Source organism: Rattus norvegicus, chromosome 6 (genome assembly GCF_036323735.1).
Source record: "Rattus norvegicus strain BN/NHsdMcwi chromosome 6, GRCr8, whole genome shotgun sequence".
NCBI lineage: Eukaryota > Metazoa > Chordata > Mammalia > Rodentia > Muridae > Rattus > Rattus norvegicus.
Window position 1 is genome coordinate 79,001,621 of NC_086024.1, and position 19,791 is coordinate 79,021,411.

General features: G+C 41.5%; 1 protein-coding gene across 4 annotated transcripts in view; it reads left to right on the plus strand.

Moving 5' to 3' along the window:
* The first annotated feature begins 182 nt into the window (after positions 1-182).
* The window catches only part of Brms1l (BRMS1 like transcriptional repressor), a 33,933-nt gene continuing 14,324 nt past the window's right edge, over positions 183-19,791 (plus strand). For 2 of the 4 annotated variants that reach the window (XR_010052063.1, XM_039111976.2), the window contains exons 1-4: positions 306-447; positions 5,157-5,247; positions 9,631-9,758; positions 10,502-10,581. Coding sequence is in view for 3 of the 4 variants with exons in the window: in XM_039111976.2 (XP_038967904.1) it covers positions 306-447; positions 5,157-5,247; positions 9,631-9,758; positions 10,502-10,581 (441 nt within the window). In the remaining variant the exon portion in view is untranslated. Of the gene's footprint in view, positions 448-3,551; positions 3,664-5,156; positions 5,248-9,630; positions 9,759-10,501; positions 10,582-19,791 lie in introns of those variants that run through there. The other 2 variants (NM_001395086.1, XM_063261677.1) reach the window with 2 other exon arrangements.

Sequence of the window (19,791 nt, forward strand, 5' to 3'; positions counted from 1 at the left end):
TCTGAGGCCTAAGGACTACAACTCCCGACATTCAGCGGAAGGCCGCGCCGTAATCACGGGTAACCAATCGTTCGCTTGCAAGGCAGGCCACGCCTCCAGCTCAGGGACAGTTTTCACCAATGGCTGAGCTCGCAGCGCACAGCCTGCGGGTTAGGTTGTGAGGCTCTGGCCGGGGGTGGGGAGGAGTCGAGGGTTTCGGAGCGAGCGAGGCGGCCGGGTGGGTCGGGGCGTTCGGCGCGCCCTTCTCTGGAGCGGCAGTGGCCGGGCTGGGAGCAGGGAGTGGGAAGCGACGGCGCGGCTGGAAAATGCCGGTCCATTCCCGAGGAGATAAGAAGGAGACGAATCATCACGATGAGATGGAGGTGGACTACGCGGAGAACGAGGGGAGCAGTTCCGAAGACGAGGACACCGAGAGCTCGTCGGTCTCCGAGGATGGGGACAGCTCAGGTGCGCGACTCAGCTGGGCGGGGATGCCGGGTCCCTTGAGCCGGGCGCGCGACAGGCCGCGGTGCTCACGCCGGGCGGCGCGTCCTGCTGGGAGCGCGGGGCGGGGAGATGGGGAAGGGGCGGGGACTGGCTTGGCCTCTGGCACCCGGAGCTGCGGGGCGCCGCGGGCTCCAGCTCCCGGTCCCGGGAAGGCTGAGCGCCTGCGGGCTTTGGGGACCCCAGGCGATTCTGTGCACCGTGGGACCCGCCCTAGGGTCACCTGGCGGTACCCTGGGGCTACCGACTGGGGAGTGGAATGTCCGGCTTGCTGATCTGGAAGACTGGAAATGCCCTTTAATTCATACCACCGACCCTTTACTAGTAGTCTCCCCAACCCTTGTCTGCATGTGTGCGGACTGAGGATAGATTTGCCTTGGTCCTTGGCGGGCTTGAAACTCATTAACCTTCACTTGCAGATCAGCCTGTCGCTAGTACTGTCATCAGAGGTCTCGAGGGGATTGACTTGGGAACTCTCCGGTTCTTTGTAGCTCTCTAAAGTTTTCAAGACCGACAAAGGACCAGCCTGAGGAATAATTTCAAATCATTGTCAGGTTTTAATCAGGACCATGTGGGCAGTGTTGACATTCCCAGAATCTTCAAGCGATGATTATTTTGTAACTTCGGGCGATTTCTTCTGCGTCTTTAATACTTGTTATTCCAACATATGACAGACTGAGAATGACTTCTTTGTCTAACCCTGGTTTGGCCATGAAAAGGGAAGCATTGATAATAGGTTAATGACAGTGTGGTATCATTCCACACTTTTTTTCTAGGTTTGTCTGTCAGAGTATACTTCTTAATGGAAGAAGGTAATGTCAATAAGTCAGCCATCCAAAAGTAAATATTTATGAGGGAGAGTTTTCACTCAGCACGAGGCAAACATTTATAGTTATTTTATCTCGGTTGAAGAACAGTATTTTGCTTACTCAATAGGACTTTTGAACACATGAATTCATTGTAGTTATGGCAGTGTGCACAAGACCTGGGCAGGCTCAATCCGGACAGAAATCCCAATAGGGTAGAGGTGGGCATGGTAGTTCCACCACTAGCAGAGCTAAGGGCATTTGTTAGTATGACCCTTGGTAGGTCAACCACACATCAGGGCAGGCAAACCAGATTGAACGCCATAGTTTTACAAAAAAGAAAAAGTAGAGGACTTGGAGTTGGGCGAATAGGGGGATGGCGGTGGTTCAGATTAACATTTTCAAAGAACTGATAAAAATATTTTAAAAGCTTGTTGTAAGTTACCACTTGATTAAGTTGCTAAACAAACAATTGAATGTACATAATGCTGTTGTTAGGAGCAGAGGACAGACTCTAGAACTACGTGGTCAGCACATTTAGTGGGGAAAGAGCCACTGTGTTGTTTTGAAGAGTTTGGGTTGGGATAGTTAAGGTGGAAAGTTCATATAGGAGAAGGAATGTAAGAAAAAGTGCAAAGGGCGGAGTTCAAGGCTTATAGAAGGATGAGAAAACAAGTTTGGTTGGGAGACCAAGAAGCTTGAAAAGGCAAAGAATGATGTAGACGTGAGAGATTTCAAAGAAGACAAAACCCAGACTCGGTGGATACAAGTTTAGGAGTGAGGTAAGAGGAAGCTCAGATACAGGGAGAGATGTGGGTAGCATCACAGCTAACCAAAAAATAAAATATGGAAATGAAGATAGAAGATGAAGTATTTTGAGCATATTGCTGTTCAGCTTGTGTGCTGTTTATGTAAGAATGTCCAAACCGACAGAAGGAATGTCGAGTTAGAACCTACCTGAGATGAGAAAAATAATTCTGAGGTCATCCGCCTTGCTGGGGACATGGGTGAAACTTCAAAATTAGCCAGTTTAACATGAAGTAGGGTAAGAGTCACATTTATACTCTATATACAGTTCGTAGAGCTGAAGTGCTTTTCTGTTGTTTTGTTTGTGGGATGTAGAGGTCAGGGTCTTGCTGTGTAGCCCAGGAGTAAAGCATTTTTATATTCAAGCATCCTTGTTTTCTTCATTTTTATTTAATTTTGTATTATTTATATGTACTTTTAAGATTTTATTTTTAATCAATTATGTGTATGTCTGTGCATAGGTACAGGTATGGGAGTGAAGGTGCCCACAGAAGAGGGCACTCACTGGATGTTTTGGAGCTGAGTTAGAAGTGGTTGTGAGCTACCTGGTGTGGTACTGGGAACCCAGCTTTCTTCCTCTGCTAGAACACAACATGCTCAGAGGCCCTGAGCTATTGGTTCAGCCTAGGCTCTTGGGTTTTAATAGGAGCCAGATTCTTATCAAATTGCATGTGTTGTGAGTCTCTTCTAAGATTTATGTTGTGGTTTTTTAAAGTATTTGTTTATTTATTATATATATGCACACCAACACCAGAAGAGGATATCAGATCTCATTACAGATGGTTGTGAGCCACCATGTGGTTGCTGGGATTTGAACTCAGGACCTTGGGAAGAGCTGTCAGTGCTCTTAACCATTGAGCCATCTCTCTAGCCCGATGCTGTGACCTTTAACATGTTTAAAAAACCTCAGCCTAGAAAATAACATAATTTACATAGATCATAATAGTAATTTAAACTAAAAGTCAATTTTTAAAGTGCAAGTAAATCATTTGAATGCATTTTGCAGTTTTACTTTTCCTATGATTATTTCTATTCTACCGAGTCTTGCATATTGCATTTTTTTTCCCTCAAACCGTGGTATTGAACAGATCCTTTGGGTATGACTTAATTCAGATTTGGAAGATTAAAAAATGTGAAGAACTAGGTTTTGTGTATGTGCATGAGCATGTGACATGTCCCTGTCACATCCCTCCTACTCCCTGTCAAACCTTGGGCTGTAAACAGCTTGGGCATGTGCTCTACCCCTGGGCTATATCTCCAGTTGAGGGACTGAGTTTTAAAGAGCTACAGAGTAAGCTATTAAGAGGCATAAATATTTTAAATTTGTTTTAGAAAACTATCATCATATACTTACCATTTACTTCCTTACTATATGAAAATAGCTGTGTATACTATAACTTTTTCATAGTTTGACCTTTTTTTCCCCCCTTCTTTCTTATGACTTTCTCTGTGTAGCCACGCCTGTTACTCTTGATCTGTAGACCAGGATGGCACTGAACTTGAGATCCGCCTGCCTCTGCTGGGATTAAAGGCATATGGTGCTATTGCTGCTGCTGCCACCACTTGGGTATAGTTTGACCTTTATTTAAAAAAAATTAAGATGCAGCTCAACTTGTGCCTCAGTTATTTTGATGTGTTGCATATATATTTTATATATGTATGATAGATATATGTGTGTATATATATATTATCTTTATATTATATATAAAAACAGAAGATGTGAAAATAGGGCAGACCTGGTAACTAATACTTGCTGTCTTTAAGAGTTTACTCATCCTTGTCCTCATCTGCTCTTTCTCATTGACAGTAATCTGGAGAGGGAACATTAGCAGGGTGAGCTGCGATCCAACATTCCATGGGAGAAATGGAATGGAATCAGTTTGTGTTGTTGTTGAGACAGTTTCACTGTGTAGCCTTAGCTGGCCTGGAACTCCCTATGTAGACAATCCTGACCCCCAACTCTGCCTGTCTGTCTCTCAAGGCACCACCATGCTGCCCAACAATTAGTTGCCTTTTTTTTTTTTTTTTCCTTTTTTTCGGAGCTGGGGACCGAACCCAGGATTTTGCACTTGCTAGGCAAGCGATCTACCATTGAGCTAAATCCCCAACCCCAATTAGTTGCTTTTTATGTGATGGAGTAATCAATCATGTGGCGGCTTCTCCTCTATCTTCTTTTTTTTTTTTTAAGATTTAAAAATAAATTACAATTGTGTGTATGGTGTGTTTGAAGGCCAGAATGGACCCTCAGATCCCTTGGAACTGGAGTCAGAGGAAGTTGTAAACCGTGGCATGGATCCTGAGAACTGGATTTGGGTCCTGTACAAGAACAATATTCACTCTTCTCTTCTGAGACATCTTTTCAGCTCTTTAGGTCTTGTGTTTTTTGTTTTTTTTTTTAATCCAGCCAAGGCTAGGTTTGAACCCTCATTATTTTTCCTGCCTCAGACTCTCTAGAGCTGGGATACTGTTATTTACCACCACAGCTGCCATGGTAAAGTTGGGAAGAGAGAATACCAAATGTGTTTTTTGAATAATATTGACCTTTTATGAACATAGTCACTTTTGGTGCTAAGTTCTTAAGAATTAGTGTAAAAGCAAAAATGAGTTAATTACTTCATTGGCTTCATTACATCATAGCTTTTAAGACAATTGAAAATGGATAAACACTAGACACTCTAGAGACTGGGAGTTTTAACTAATCTGACATCACATTAATTCTATAGTGGTAATTCTTTTGGATAAAAATTGTTTATTTTCCTTTAAGGTTTAATACAGACCTTGGATGTCGAGTTTCATATTACAACTTTTTTTCTGTTTGGACTAACTTCAGATTTATTTGAAACAGTTCTATCTGTTTTGTTTGTTTTTATTTTTTGAGATAGGGGCTCATGTATCCCAGGCTGGCCTCAAACATGCTATGTGGCATATAGTCATAGCTAGCCTTAAACTCCTAATCCTCCTGCTTGTGCCTCCCAAGCACTGGGATCCCCAGTGTGTGCCCCAGGCCTGCCTTGACGTTTTATCTTTGATATTTCCCTTTTCGATTTTTTGTATTGTCAGAAATGGATGATGAAGATTGTGAGAGGAGAAGGATGGAATGTTTAGATGAGATGTCCAACCTTGAGAAGCAGTTCACAGATCTCAAAGATCAGTAAGTACTCACTTCAGAAGGTCCCGTCACTGATTCTCAGTGGCATCAGTTTTAGTAGCACAAGAGCTATTGCATGGTTTCTGCTGGGTTCCCGTTTGTGTTTTATGGGAATGGGCTGCTCCGGGCTGATCTGGTCTGAAGGAGGCTTCAGTTCTTGTTTGCCTGCTAGAGACCTCACTTTAGGGTTTGATGGAGTAGACTGCATGTGGATGTCGGTGATTCAAGTGTTTCCATCGCTGCACACTTGCTTCTGTCTGCGTTATTCATTCCCTTGTTAAAGATCCTTCCCTCTGGTACTAGAGATGGACCTAGGGCATCGTACATGATAAGAAAGTGCTCGGCCATGGAGCAGTATCCCCAGATTCCTCCTGGTACATTTTCTTTTGAGACAGAGTCCTGCTAAGTTGCCCAGGCTGGTTGGCCCTGAACTCACCTTGTAGTTCATGCCTTGAACTTGTGATCCTTCTACCCTATCCTCCAGTATATCTGGGTTTACAGCTCTGTGCCACCAGGTCCAGCTGAGATACTGTTTTTTAAATTTTGAAAATAAAATAAATAAAAGTATTGTCCTCCAATTTCCTATCTGGTAATTTGATTTTATGTCTTAACATTAAACAGTATATTTCTCTCTTTTATGTATGTTACTTAATTTACTCCTTGTAACAGCCCTGTAAGGTTGGAAGGCAGTCTTACTTCCATTTTACCTGTGAAGAAACTGATATTCAGAGAAGTTTATTCATTCCTATATTTTATCAAAAACTGGTAAATGAGGTCAGGCCTTTTGCTTTAGTGTTAATACATTCATTCCACTAAAGGCATGTTTCTGTGGAGGAATTGTTAGAGGAAGAACACAGGCTCTCAATCACCTTTCCCTTGTGAATACTTCTTTTTTTTTTTTTTTTTTTTTTGGTTCTTTTTTTCGGAGCTGGGGACCGAACCCAGGGCCTTGCGCTTCCTAGGTAAGCGCTCTACCACTGAGCTAAATCCCCAGCCCCTGTGAATACATTTTTAAAAGTTTCTCCCTTCCTCCCTCCTACCCTCCCCCACCCCTGTGTGTGTGTGTGTGTGTGTGTGTGTGTGTGTGTGTGTGTGTGTGTGTGTGTGTTTTACATGCATGTATATCTCTGTATCACATAAATGTGGAGGCCAAAAAAGGGCATTGGATTCCCTGGGACTGGAATTACACATATTGTGAGCTGCCCTGTGGGTGCTGGGAATCAAACCCTGGCCTCTGGAAGAGCAGCCAGTGCTCTTAATGAATGAGCCATCTCCAGGGTCTCTGCATCGGTTCCTGTCTCCAGGTTGAGTCCTTGAGTTCCTGCCCTGACTTCTGGATGATGCGCTACAAGCTGTGAGATGACTTGAACCCTTTCCTCCCCAAGTTGCTTTTGGTCATGGTGTTTTATCACAGCAGTAGAATTCCTGACTAAAATACCTCCACATTGGATCTTGCTGTCTTGCTATCCTGGTCTCAAAGTTGGCATTCTACTGCCCCCACCTCCTGAGTACTAGGATTGCAAATGTCCACTATCATGCTCATTGAAAGCCTCCAAGGTTTGAGATGAGATAGAATAGATTTAGTAGAATTAGCAGGCTAGAGGGAGACAGATTTGTTTACCATATTAATCCTGTTTATGCTATTTCTTTTCTTAACTTTCTTTTTTTTTTTTTTCTTTTCTTTTTTTTCCAGAGCTGGGGACCGAACCCAGGGCCTTGTGCTTGCTAGGCAAGCACTCTACCACTGAGCTAAATCCCCAACCCCCTTTTCTTAACTTTCATTGGTGTTAGATGAGTATGAGTATTATTTCTGCTAGTACAACATATTAAAAATATAAAGTTTATAATTTTGACTTTGAAAGACATGGTATTTTATTTTTTATTCTAGAGGTTTACATTATTGTAGCATGTTTGGTGTTATGCTTGTAATTTTAACCCTTGAGAGGCAGAAGCAGGAGATTTGGCTATTCCAGGTCAAACCAAGACCACATAGCAAGGCCCTTATAGAAAAAAGAAAAAAGAAAAATTTCTATTGTTAATTTTACATTAAACTTAGTTTGAGTTCATTTGGGCAACATAAAAAGTTCATCCTGTATCATTCTGGCAAAGAGGTAGCAAATTTGTATTTTTATGTTTTTAAATAATTATTTTTTATTTTGTGTATGTGTGATCTGGTGTTTGATTGGGGTATGGGTGTGCACATAGGAAAGTGCAGGTGCAAACAAAAACAGAAACAAACCAGTGTTTCATATACTTAGTATTTTTGATAACCCAACTATTATATCAACTGATAGGAGGTTTTTTTAACCTGGTTATTATTGATGACCTCATGCCTTGTACATTCTAGGTAAGTGTTATTTATGTTGCTGAGTTACATTCCCTGCAAAGTCGTCCATATTCCTTCTAGGATAGCCCATTAAGCCCTGTTTAAAGCATTCCAATATTTTCCAAATTCAAAATCCCCAAATCTACAGTCCTCCAAACAAAATCATGGTCAGACCTATCATAGCAATACCCCACTCCTGGTACCAACTTCTGTCTTAGGGTTTTACTACTGTGAACAGACTTTTTTTTTTTAAATTTATTTATTCTATGTATGTGAGTACACTGTTGCTGTCTTCAGACACACCAGAAGAGGGCATTGGATCCCATTACAGATGGTTATGAGCCACCATGTGGTTGCTGGGAATTAAACACAGGACCTCTGAAAGAATAGGCAGTGTTCTTAACCACTGAGCCATCTCTCCAGCCTCCCATGGCAATTCTTATAAGGACATTTGTGGGGCTGGCTTACAGGCTTCAAAGTAAGGTGTTTCCCCCCATTTTCTCTTTTCTACAACACCTATAAGCAAATTCATAAATAGCCAATAAAGTCCCCTTCACATTTTTTATTTCATCCTTTTTAAAAGCACTCATTTTTTAGATTTTAATATATAATATTTATATATAACCTTATGTGTATATATTTTACACACATTTGTATTTGTGTTCCATGGTGCACAGTGTCTGTGATGACCATTTGAGAACGTCAGATCCACTTATACTGGTGTGATAGATGGTTCCTAGCTACCACGTAGGTTCTGGGACTTGAATCTGGGTCCTCTAGTCTTTGTTTCTGTGTGCACATATGTATGAATGTGTATGTGGTTGCACTTGTGCCATGGTGCCTGTCAAGAAAAGTGGCAGGAGTCAGTTCTGTCTTTCCACCCTGTTCGTTCCAGGGATCAAGGCAGGTCATCAATTTTGGTAGCAAAATCCTTTACCCACCGAACTGTCTTACTGGTACTAAGGTATAGCCCAGGCTGCTCTCCAACTTATTATCTCCCTCTTATGATCTCCCTGCTTCTGTCTGTTCAGCGTATCTTGCCAGAAGGTGCCACCATAACTGGCTGCTTCTTCTGCTTTTTTATTTTTTTGTAGTTTGATTACATGGTAGTCCAGTCTGTGAAGAGCTCCCAATATAGCCCAGGCTGGCCTCAAACTTAGTCTTTCTCTGCCTGTTAGTCAAATACTATTGCAGTAGACTTGTATGTTGGTATGCTTAGCTTCCCTTTTCGTGTCTCCATCCAATAACCCACTTTACTTCACTGTGTTCATTTCTAGTAGAGTTGTGAATACCGGGTTATGGGCTCTAATCATTTCCCCCCATCAGCACTCGGTCTTCTTTGTTTTGTAAACGCTCACAGGATTTGTAATATTAGCCCTCAGGAGGGTGAGGCAGAACCTTTGGGAGTTGGAGACTGTGGGCTACATAGTGAGTTGTAGACTAGATTGGAGAATACAGACCTGTCTCAAAATACTGGAAACAACAAGCAAGTAAAAATTAAACAGGTTAAATATGGTACTGTGCCTTTTCAGGTAAGGTGGAGAACAGCCAAATTAGTAGAAGTGATTTCCTTGTTTCTTTTAAGCTAATATTTAAACAACCTTCTAGAATTGATTTATTATTGTTCATTTAAAACAAAAGTTGGGAGTGCCAAAGTAGTGATTTCAAGTTTTTTTTCTTTCACTTTTATTTTTTGTGATGGCTCTTGCTATGTCTCCCAGTCCATTCCAGTCCAGTCCAGTCCATCTTCTTGCCACACTCCCTTTCCCCAAGTAGCTTTAGACAACAGACAAGGGCCACTAGGCCTGAATTTTAATTGCATTTTGTTGTTGTTGTGACTAAAGAGTGAGACTGGTTGAAAAACAGACAAACCCTGGGCTGGTATCTGTTTAATATTACGATGTATGTAAGTGAGTTTTCTGATTGCAGTCAAGGCAAGAACGCATCTGCTAGCTTATTGGAACATGAGCTCTTAGAGGAAACAATAATGCATAGGAGTGGCAAGTTTCTTGTCTTTGTTGAAAATTTTTAATCAATGTCTTCATTTTTGCTTTGTTAAGACTTTATAAAGAGCGGTTGAGTCAGGTGGATGCAAAACTCCAAGAAGTCATAGCTGGAAAAGCACCAGAGTATTTGGAACCACTGGCAACTTTACAAGAGAACATGCAGATTCGCACAAAGGTAGCAGGTAGGCATGTGTGACATTTTGTGCACTTTGTGACACTTTGATTTTGTGGCATTGTATGGGTGAAAATGTTGCAGATGGCATAGGTCCAGGTAGCTGCCACCTGCCTTGACAGAGCAGACAACTGCTTACATCTCTAGGCCATCTGTGGCTTGGCATTGAGTCTACACATCCAGAGTTAAGTGCTTTCCAAGTCTGCAGGGCACACGTGCAGACTTTATGTTACTGTGTTCCCTGTCAGGATAGCACTTGGGCACCCGCCTGTCGGGAGCACCTCAATGTGATGGACCTTGTTCTGTGAGTTTGCACCGCTAGACTTCCTTGCAAAACTTTGGACTCTGAAGAGAATAGTTTGGAAACAGTGGTTTTGACTGAGTAAAGTATCCATTTCTTGCTTTGATTATGTGTGAATGATGAAACCAAGAGTTTACTGTCTGTCTCCCTTCCTGTTAGGAGAAGTCTGAGAAAAAAGGATTGTGCATTTTATTTTGATCATTGTCTAGTGAACATTTAGTATTCTTGGGAGTGTGAGGTATAACAAAAAGTAGCCATGTGGTTTTTTATTAGTTCATGAACTCAATTTTTTTCTTCTTCTTTGATACATGTTTTAATTTTTTTTTTTTTAGGGTAAAGTTAGACTCATTTGTGACTTTCTTGTTGAGCCATCTTATAAACTATTGTGGAGGTTGTGATGACTGACTCTTTATTGCCAGCATAACCAGCGGAATCATTGTGCTTGGTTTCAGGAATCTATAGAGAACTCTGCTTAGAGTCTGTGAAGAATAAGTACGAATGTGAAATCCAGGCTTCTCGACAGCATTGTGAGGTACCGTTATTCTGTGTAACATTTAAGCTAATTGTGTCTCTTTAAGTCTTTTCTGAATGTAGTAGCTTAAAATGTAAATAAAGCAAAACAAATTCAGTTGTTCTTTAGATTTTAAAAAGTGCAAAAGTGCAGTTCTACTGGAAGCTGTACTGGAAACAGGACTCAAAGGAACACAAGAAAGTGTGATGATTTCAGAAGATTTGCGACTGTTACTTTTTTAAAATCTATTTACATTTATGGTGCTGGGAACCAGTCCTAGAGTCCAGTGTATAACTAGCAACAGGTAAGTGCTATTCCGCTGAGCTGCAGCCATAGTCTGTGACTGTTTTAGAGAGCTAGATAGTGGTCATGCCATCAGACAGCTGCCAGTATAACCACACAACATAGAACTTTAGGCTAAAAATACATACTCTGTGTGTGGTGCAGCTAGAACACTGGGCTATAGTGTTAAGTTCTGACTGTCTGGACTGACTTCTACATGTAATACAAGTACATTTTCTTTATGTTGTGTTTATCTTAAATAGTGTTTAAGATCATGCTAATTTCGCAAACAACTTTTTGTAAAACTTAGATAGGCTGAGAAAGGGATAAATAAGGGGACAAGTTCTAGAAAGACCCCTAATTTTAATTAAAAAATATTTTATTATTTTATGTATATGTGTGTTTTGCCTGAATGTATGTATGTGTGTCTGTGTACCTATGTGTGCCTCGTACCCTCAGAAGCTGGAAGAAGGCATTGGATCCTCTAGAACTGGTGTTAGGGATGGTTGTGAGCTACCATGTGGGTGCTGGGGATCTAGACCAGCTTTTAACCACTGAACCAGTCACAAACCCTCTTTATTTTAATATTCCATATCTCAATAGGTATAAAAGCAATGGATCCTATTGCTTTTTTTTTTTTTTTTTTTTTTTTTTTTTTGAGATAAGATCTCAGTATACAGCCATACCTAGTCTGGAACTGGATATGTAGACTGGCTACAAACGCTCAGAGATTTCTGCTTCTGTCTCTGGAGTGCTGTGATTAAAGGTGCATGCCACCACATCCAAACTTATATTGCTTTCCCCCAACTCCTTCTTGAGGCAGGGCTTACTATGTGGTACAGGCTGGTCTTAAATTCTCCATCCTCCTGCCACTGCTCTCCAAAAATAGTGAGAGCGGGTATGCTGCCATACTGAGCACATTGCTAATATTTTGTTTATTTGATTTAGATCTTTCATTCCTTTTTTATAAGTGAAATTTGTTTTCAAATTTTAGGACTGTCTTTGATTTAATTTTAGGATGTATAAGACAATTAGGAATAGTTGATATTTTTAGTGCCTTAGAAATATATATTTAAGACTTGAGCTGTCAGTTTTATGGGTGTCAGTTATGTTTGTGTTTATGATTTTAAATTGTTTATTTATTTTTATTTTATCTGTGTGGGTGTTTGCTTGCTATGCACCAGGTATGGGCAGTATCTGAGGAGGCCAGAAGAGGGCATTGGATTCTCTTGAACTGGAGTTATAGATGGTGGTTAGTGTTGTCTTCATGTTGGTGCTGGGTGCCTGCCTTAGTTTTCTTTAGTGGAGTACTTCCTTAGGCTTTCCTTGACTTCATTATCTTTATTTTTTTGTGGTGCTGCAGACTGAATCAAGGGCCTTGCTTGCCAATATTTAAGAGCAAGATTTTGTAAATTTGGAAGAAATATTATTGCTGCTGTATTTTTACTGAACTCTGCTGGGGAGTGTACAACTTTGATAAGTCTTGTTATTGGTGATGTTACTTGACTTGTTGAATTGGAATTGCAGCTTTTGCTAAGTAAACTTAATTTGCCCTGTCCTGATAGATTTATAGTCTGAGGAGAGTTACTTTGAAACTGTGCAAGTGTCTTGTTTCTCATAACAACCTTCCACTTATTTGTTTGTGTTAATATGAAGTCATTGCCTCAAAGTCAGAGAGATCTGCCTGTCTCTGCCTCCCAAATGCTACCAGGCCTGGCTAGTTTTTATTTTATTTTATTTTTTTTGGTTTACTACTTCCTGAGGGAAATAATGTTAAAAATTTTTATACATGTTAATGGATTAGTTAAAACTTGTCTTTCTTTCATTTCCTTTTCTTTGCTTCCCTCCCCTTTCTTCCTCCTCCATTTCTTCTTTCTTCATTTTCTTCCTAAAAACATTCTTTATACCAGTTTCTTTAAAATAGCAGTTCATGGTTTAAGTGATCTTGCCTAGCTTCCCAGCTATCTGGGGCTGCAATCATGAGCTGCTGAGCCCAACTATGAACTGCCTTCTCAACAAAATTTGTGAATGGTGTGCACCATGTTTACTGACAGATCTGTAGCACCGATCCTCTTGTGTGACTGCGACTGTGTGCCAGCTGCAGCCTTCCACTGTGCTATTCCACAACTTCCGGTAGCCCCCCTCCCCCCATTCTATTCTCTAGTTCAGTATATTAGATTGATTTACATAGCCCTCATGGAAGTGCTTTGTAGTATTTTTGGATTGTGTCTGACTTATTCGCATATGTCCCCCAGGCCATTCATGTTACCACAGATGACAAGACTTCCTTTTTTAAGGTTGAAAAGTTTCATTGCATGTATACATCATTTAATTACCCTTGCAGTTATCTAGGAATATTCAGATTGTACAATCATAACAATATTGGCTGTTGTGAATAGTGCTACAACAGTCTGCAAGGGAATGCAAATACCCCTTTCACATAATGATTTCAGGTTTTTTTTTTAAATGAATAACCTAAAATTGGAATTACCGTGGTCTATGGTATTTCTGTTTTCTGTTTTGTTTTGTAACTTGCTTAATAAGCATTTTACCATAGAGTTATATTTGTAGCCCACAGGGTTTCTGATTGTTTGTTTTTGTCTTACTGTGTATTGTAGGATGATTCTGAACTTGTGATGTCCTACCTCTGCTTTCTGAGTGCTGGGCTGCTATGCCTTCTCTCTTAAAAATAAAACAATTTTTAATTTTATAATTAAATGAGTCTATAAATTTATGCCATATGTCATGATTTCTGATAATGTGCATTGTGGGGTAATTAAAAAACCAAGTTAACTAATCTGTCTTAGTTACTTTCTGTTGTAGTGACAAATCAGTATGACCAAGGCAATTTATAAAAGAAAGCATTTAATTGGGCTTATATTTTCCGAGGGTTAAGAGTCCAAGGTAGTGACAGGAATGATTGAGAGCTCACTTGATCCATAAGTAGGCAGAAAGAAACACAGGGGGAATGGTGCTGGTCCTTTGAAACCTCAAAGTCTGCCCCCAGTCACACGCCTACTTCAACAAGGCCACACCTCCTAGTCCTTCCCAAGCAATTCTATCAAGTGGATACAAAGTATTCAAGCCTATGAGTTTTGGTGGGGCAGGGGCTATTCTCACTAAGCACTGCAGTATTGAAGAGATATTCTTATAACAACTTCCAAGTACACAGTGTGTTACTAGCACCAGTAGCCACCACTGCTGTGCAATAGACGCAGAACCTATTTCTTTTATCTAAGCTTTGTGCCTTTTGGTCAACAAGTCCCATTCTCTCCCCATCCCTGGTGCCTAATGACTCCCTAATGTACCCTCTGTTGCTCTGAGTTCCAATTATTAATACTTTTTTTGAGTCAATATATAAGAAAGATTCTGTAGTGTTTGTTTTTCTCTACCTTGTTTGTTTTACTTAGAATAAGGTTCACCCATGTCACAAATAACAGGGTTTTGTTCTTTGTAAAAGTTAAATTATAATCCCATCGTTTTTATATGTATGTTTTGAATGCATCACATTTTCTTTGCTCATTTATCTGTGGGTGGTCCATTGGGTTGATTATGCCACAGCTTGGGCATTGTGAATAGTGCTGCAGTCAGTGAGGGTGTACATTCACCTCTGACCTACTTCATCATTTTCCGTTTTGGCTTTGAGACGGTTCTCATTGTGTAGCTAAACTCCTGTTGTCTGGCCTGTACCTTCCAGTGTCCTTGTGTGCTCACCACCACACCTTGCTCCTGTTGTCATCCTTGCCTACTGTCAGTGGACTCCATCTTCCTTCCCTCTCTTCCTTTCTCTTCCCTTCCCCTCTCTTCTCCTTGTCTTCTTCTCCCTTCCACTTGCTGTCCCACACAACAAACAGTCTCACTATGTAGCCTTGGCTAGCCTGGAACTTATGTGTCTTCCAACTCACAGAGATCTTCCTGCCTCCACCTCCCAAGTGCTGAGTGGCAGGAAAGTGCCATTAGCACAACTAATAATGAGATTGAAAGACTTCCAATATCTCCTTGTATTTCTGTAAGTTTCTACTTAGTCATGCTCTCTGTGGTATTTTTATGTTTAGTGTATAGTCAATTACTGTAAAAATTGCAAAAAAAATCTGAATGGCAGAGTTCTAGGACATTTTAGAAGATGAAATAAAAATGAAAGTGAAGTTAGTTCTTAAAAAGAATTATTTTTGTGTGTATGTATGGGCGCTTTTACCTGTGTATATATATATGTCCCATGTATGTGCAGTGCATGTAGAGACCAGAAGAAGGCATCAGATTCCTTGGAACTGGAGTTAGGAGATGGTTGGGCGCTGCTGTGGGTGTTGGAACTAAACCCAAGAGCTGTAAGAGCACCAAGAGTGCGCTTAGCCTGTAAGCCACCTCTAGCACAGTAACTTAACACTTTGAGTGCTATGTGTTTAATGTTGAATTGTCATTTTAATCCTTACTATAACATGAGAGGAATTATTTTAAGCATGTGAAACTGAGAGGCCAATTGGCCTCTGATGATCAGCAGAACTAGAATTGAAATCTTTGCTCTTTTTCCTTCATGTACCTTGTCATTAATTCTGAACTTTATTTGTCAATTTGTCAGGGTTTTTTTTTTTTCCTTTTTTTTTTTCTGTTTATTTCTTTTCTTTTTTCTTTTTTTTTTTTCCAGAGCTGGGGACCGAACCCAGGACCTTGCGCTTGCTAGGCAAGCGCTCTACCTTTGAGCTAAATCTCCAACCCCTTGTCAGGATTTTTTGTCTGCTTATTTTGTAGTTCTTTTATATGAGTTACATAGAAGTAAGTGAGAGTCAGGAGGAGAAGATGGAAGGCAATGTGCCATTTGTCTCTGCTGCTTGAGGAGCAGCAGATAGAGATTTGAGGCTAGACATGTGCATATTGGTACACATGGAGAAAGTGCACTGGCTTACTGAGGGATAGAAGCAGCAGGTAGGCTGTCTCAGACTAAAGAAGGTAATTGCATGTGGAGAGTACTAAGCTCTTGGAGTCTCACTACAGGGCCTGCAGTGACATTAAGATTTGACAGCAGGGCCAGGGATATGGCTCAGTTAGTAGAGCGCTGCCTAGTGTGCAGAAAACCCTGAGTACCCCATAAACACTGGACATAATGGTAGGATATGCCTGTAATCCAGCACTTACAGTCTCAAAAACATGTGAGTGTGGTCATTCATGTTCATGGGAACACACACACACACACACACACACACACACACACACACACACACACACACACACACACGGGGAGGGGAAGGAGGAATGGGGAGAGACAGACAGATAGATGGACAGGCAGATAGACAGACTGATTTAGTAGCAGGTGGGAACCAGGAATTAGAGGCTTTAGTCAGTCAGTCTGGCTACTGGTTTTTGAGATTTGTGAGAGATCTTCAGGTTTCTGATCTTTTTGGTCAACAAGAATCTGGACGTGGACCCCCAGAACCCATGCAGAAGCCACATATAGATGGCTGTGGGTAGCTGTGACCTCAGTATTAGGCAAAGGTGCTACAGATCCCTGGAGCTTGCTGATGAGGCAGTGCAGTGGGTGAGCTCCAGGTTCAGTGAGAGACCTAGTCTAAAAGTTAAGATGGGAAGTGATTGAAGAAGACCCTCTAGCCTCCATATGCATACTCCTTTACATGCAGTCACTTGCATGCTTATGCACATGCAACACATAGACGCAACAGGAACACATAGACGTATACAAGCTAAAGAAAGTTTGCTTTTGATTTATAAGCATAGTAAATGTCTACTGATAAAATTTGAAAAGTAAATCTAAAGAAGGAACTGAAATCATAATTTACCGTGCAGAGATAATCACTGTTAATAAGTGAACATATTTGTATATATTTTACAACATAGCAGGTATGCTTCTGAACAACTCTTCAGTGTTCTAATATATTTTTAAAGCTGGGTTTCCTGTGCATGCTGTGGTTTTAAATCCTCTTTGGATGTTTGTTTCTGGCAGGTTCCATGCATACACCCCTCTGAAGGCATAGGCTTATAGTGAAAATAAGCAGCGTACTGTCCTATTCTGAACTCCGTATCTCAGTGACTGCTTTCTGTGACGTTTTGATGTGGCCTTTGGAATTACCCCCATCTCTATCCATGAGCTTCTTCATTCCATTCTTCTTCTATCCTTGTTTCATAGTTTTTCTTTTTGCCTTAATTATAAATAGTGTTCCTGAGCCAGAGTTATGTCTCCTATTGATTCTTTCTGTGGTACAAATAACACTGGTCTCTACCATGTCTATATGTACAGAGGTTGATAATAATTATATTTAAAGAAAACAGTTTTGCAATTAAAATTTACATTTAAGCAGCTAGGTGGTGATGGTGGCTTGCCGTGCATGACCTTAATCCCAGCACTTGGGAGGCAGAGGCAGATGGATCTTTCTGAGTTCAAGGCCAGCCTAGTCTACAGATCAAGTTTCAGGAGAGTCAGCTACCCAGAGAGACCCAGTCTTGAAATAAAACAAAACAAAAAACCAAAAAAAAAAAGTTTATATTAACATAAAAAAGAGAGTTATAGTTTACTTAAACTTTTCTTGTCCACTTTGCTCTCACTGTGGGAACTTGTGATGCCTCCACTCACTGTGTGCTGGCTTGGCCTCTTCAGGACTGAGATTGAACACAGGGCTCTGCACAGGTGGGGCAGGCGCTCCACCCTGGGCTGCGTCCCTGGCCCTCTACTTAGCCTCTTGTTTTTAGGTCACTTTTTTGGTCAGACTGGCCTTGAACTCTCACCTGGTGGTCCAAGTCGGCCTTGGATTTGTGTAAGTTATAGTATCAGGCCTAACTTATCTGCTTTCCTTTCTCTTCTACTCAGGGCTTCCCACAGATTTGTGAGTTTCTGAACTTGTTGCTTATAAAAACAAACCAAACATTACAGTTTCATTGACACTCCATACCCCAAGAAAAATTAAAGTGCAGGTTGCTGTAGGGGGTGGGTGCTGAGAGGTGTCTGGGGAGCTGGCTGAGCCTCTTCTTTCTGCTTCATTCTTTCGGGATGGGAGGGGTCCTAAGGCCGGGAGTCCACTGAATGGGGCTGGTTTAGGTATTTTATAGGGCCTAGGACCTCCTCTTCCCCCTGCTTGTTTTCCCTGGCCCTTGCCTTCCTAGTGATTCTTCTCACTGTTTGCTGGGACAAGCTGACATCTCAGGGAACTTTCCCTGCCTCTGTTCTCCTAATCCCCCTTCAATTACCTAATAACTCAAGGGAAGTCTAAATAAACACAAGGCTGTGATCCATTTCCAGTTATACTACCTTGAAAGTCACGTCCTAAAAGGTCAAGCCAGCTTTTAAGTATTTAAGGTAAAAGACGTCTTACTGTGGTTTGTGCTTGTCTCTACTGAAGCCCTAATGCCGTTTAGCTTTGCGTCAGCCTGTCAGGCGCTGCTTCCTGAGAGCAATCCCTACATCCCTGCCCCACCCCAGCCCTCCTCCTGCCCTCCTCTCGCCCTCTTCCATTCTCTTCATCCTGCTCCACCCTTCTCTATGCTTTCTAGGGCGAACTGCATCTCTCTCTCTCTCCTTACAAAGGCTGTCTACCACTGACTTGGAAATCCTTTTACCCCTTAGCTGTCCCTTGTGCTAGACCTCATTTTCGAAGGTAGTTTTCAGTGGCATTCTGTATTTCTCAAATACAGAAAAGTCAGCATTTGCGATCTCCAGCAGTGGCTGCTATGTATTGCTTTATAATCAATTATCAATTACTCCAAAAGTTAGTGACTCAAAACTTTTTTTTTTTTTTTGTACTTTGGTGAGGGCTTTGCAAGGCCTGGCTGAGAGTACAGGGTGTTTCACTGTCAGGGTTGGCTGGTGGGTTGTTGCTGATCATGACATGTTGTCTTTGTCCTCCACTTAGGACCTGGTGGCTGAGTTTTCCTAGACTGAACAGAGAGACTAAGATAGAATTAACTCTTTTAACCTAGATTTCTGACTTATTTTGCTCATTAAAAGTGTTAATAACTGCTGCCCATATTTAAGGAGAAAAAAACCTAGTTTAAATTTTTAAGTTGCCTTAACCCACTACATCCTTTTTATTATTATTATTATTATTCTTTAATCCTTTTTTACAGTCCAGTCTTCATCCCCTTTCCAGTCTGTCCCCCAACCCCACCATGGACCATTCCTCATCCCACACCTTCTCCCCTGCCCCATCTGTAAGAGGATGTCCCCATCCCCCACCCCACCAGACCTTCCCACTCCCTGGGGCCTTAAGTCTTTCCAGGATTAGGTGCATCTTCTCTCACTGAGGTCGGATGGGGTTGTCCTCTGCTGTGTGTGTGTTGGGGGCCTCATGTCATCTGGTGTATGCTGCCTGATTGGTGGTCCAGTGAGAGACTGCTGGTCTTCCTGTAGGGCTGCTCTCCTCTACTACATCTTTGCCATGCCTCTCACTGAGAACTTAGGTCTGTAGATGGTGTCCTGTGTCCTCAGGACAGTTTCTTTTCGAGATGGGATCTTGCTGTGGATCCAGGACTGACCTTGCACTTTTGGTCATTCACCCTAAGCATCCCTGTCTCCTGAATGTGTGCTGGGCCTGGACCTTACTCAGTGCCTTTGAGAAGTCATTTTGATTACTGCTCCTGATCTCTTTGCTTCCTGAATACTTACAGAAGCTTCTTCCTCATTTTTGGTGTGAGCAAGTAGTGAGGCATGGGTCTCCCTTTCATTTAGTGTGCTGAATACGCAAGGAAACTTACATTTTGAAGATAGTATCTTCCTGTGTAGCCCAGGCTGGCCTTGAACTAGTAGCAGTATTTCTTTTTTTTCTCCCATCTTTATTAAATTGGCTATTTCTTATTTACATTTCAAATGTTATTCCCTTTCCCGATTTCCATGCCAACATCCCTAACCCTTCTCCCTCCCCATCTATATGTGTGTTCCCCTCCCAGTCCTCTCCCAATTACTGCCCTCCCCACAAGAATCCCGTTTACTGGAGGTCCAGCCTTGGCAGG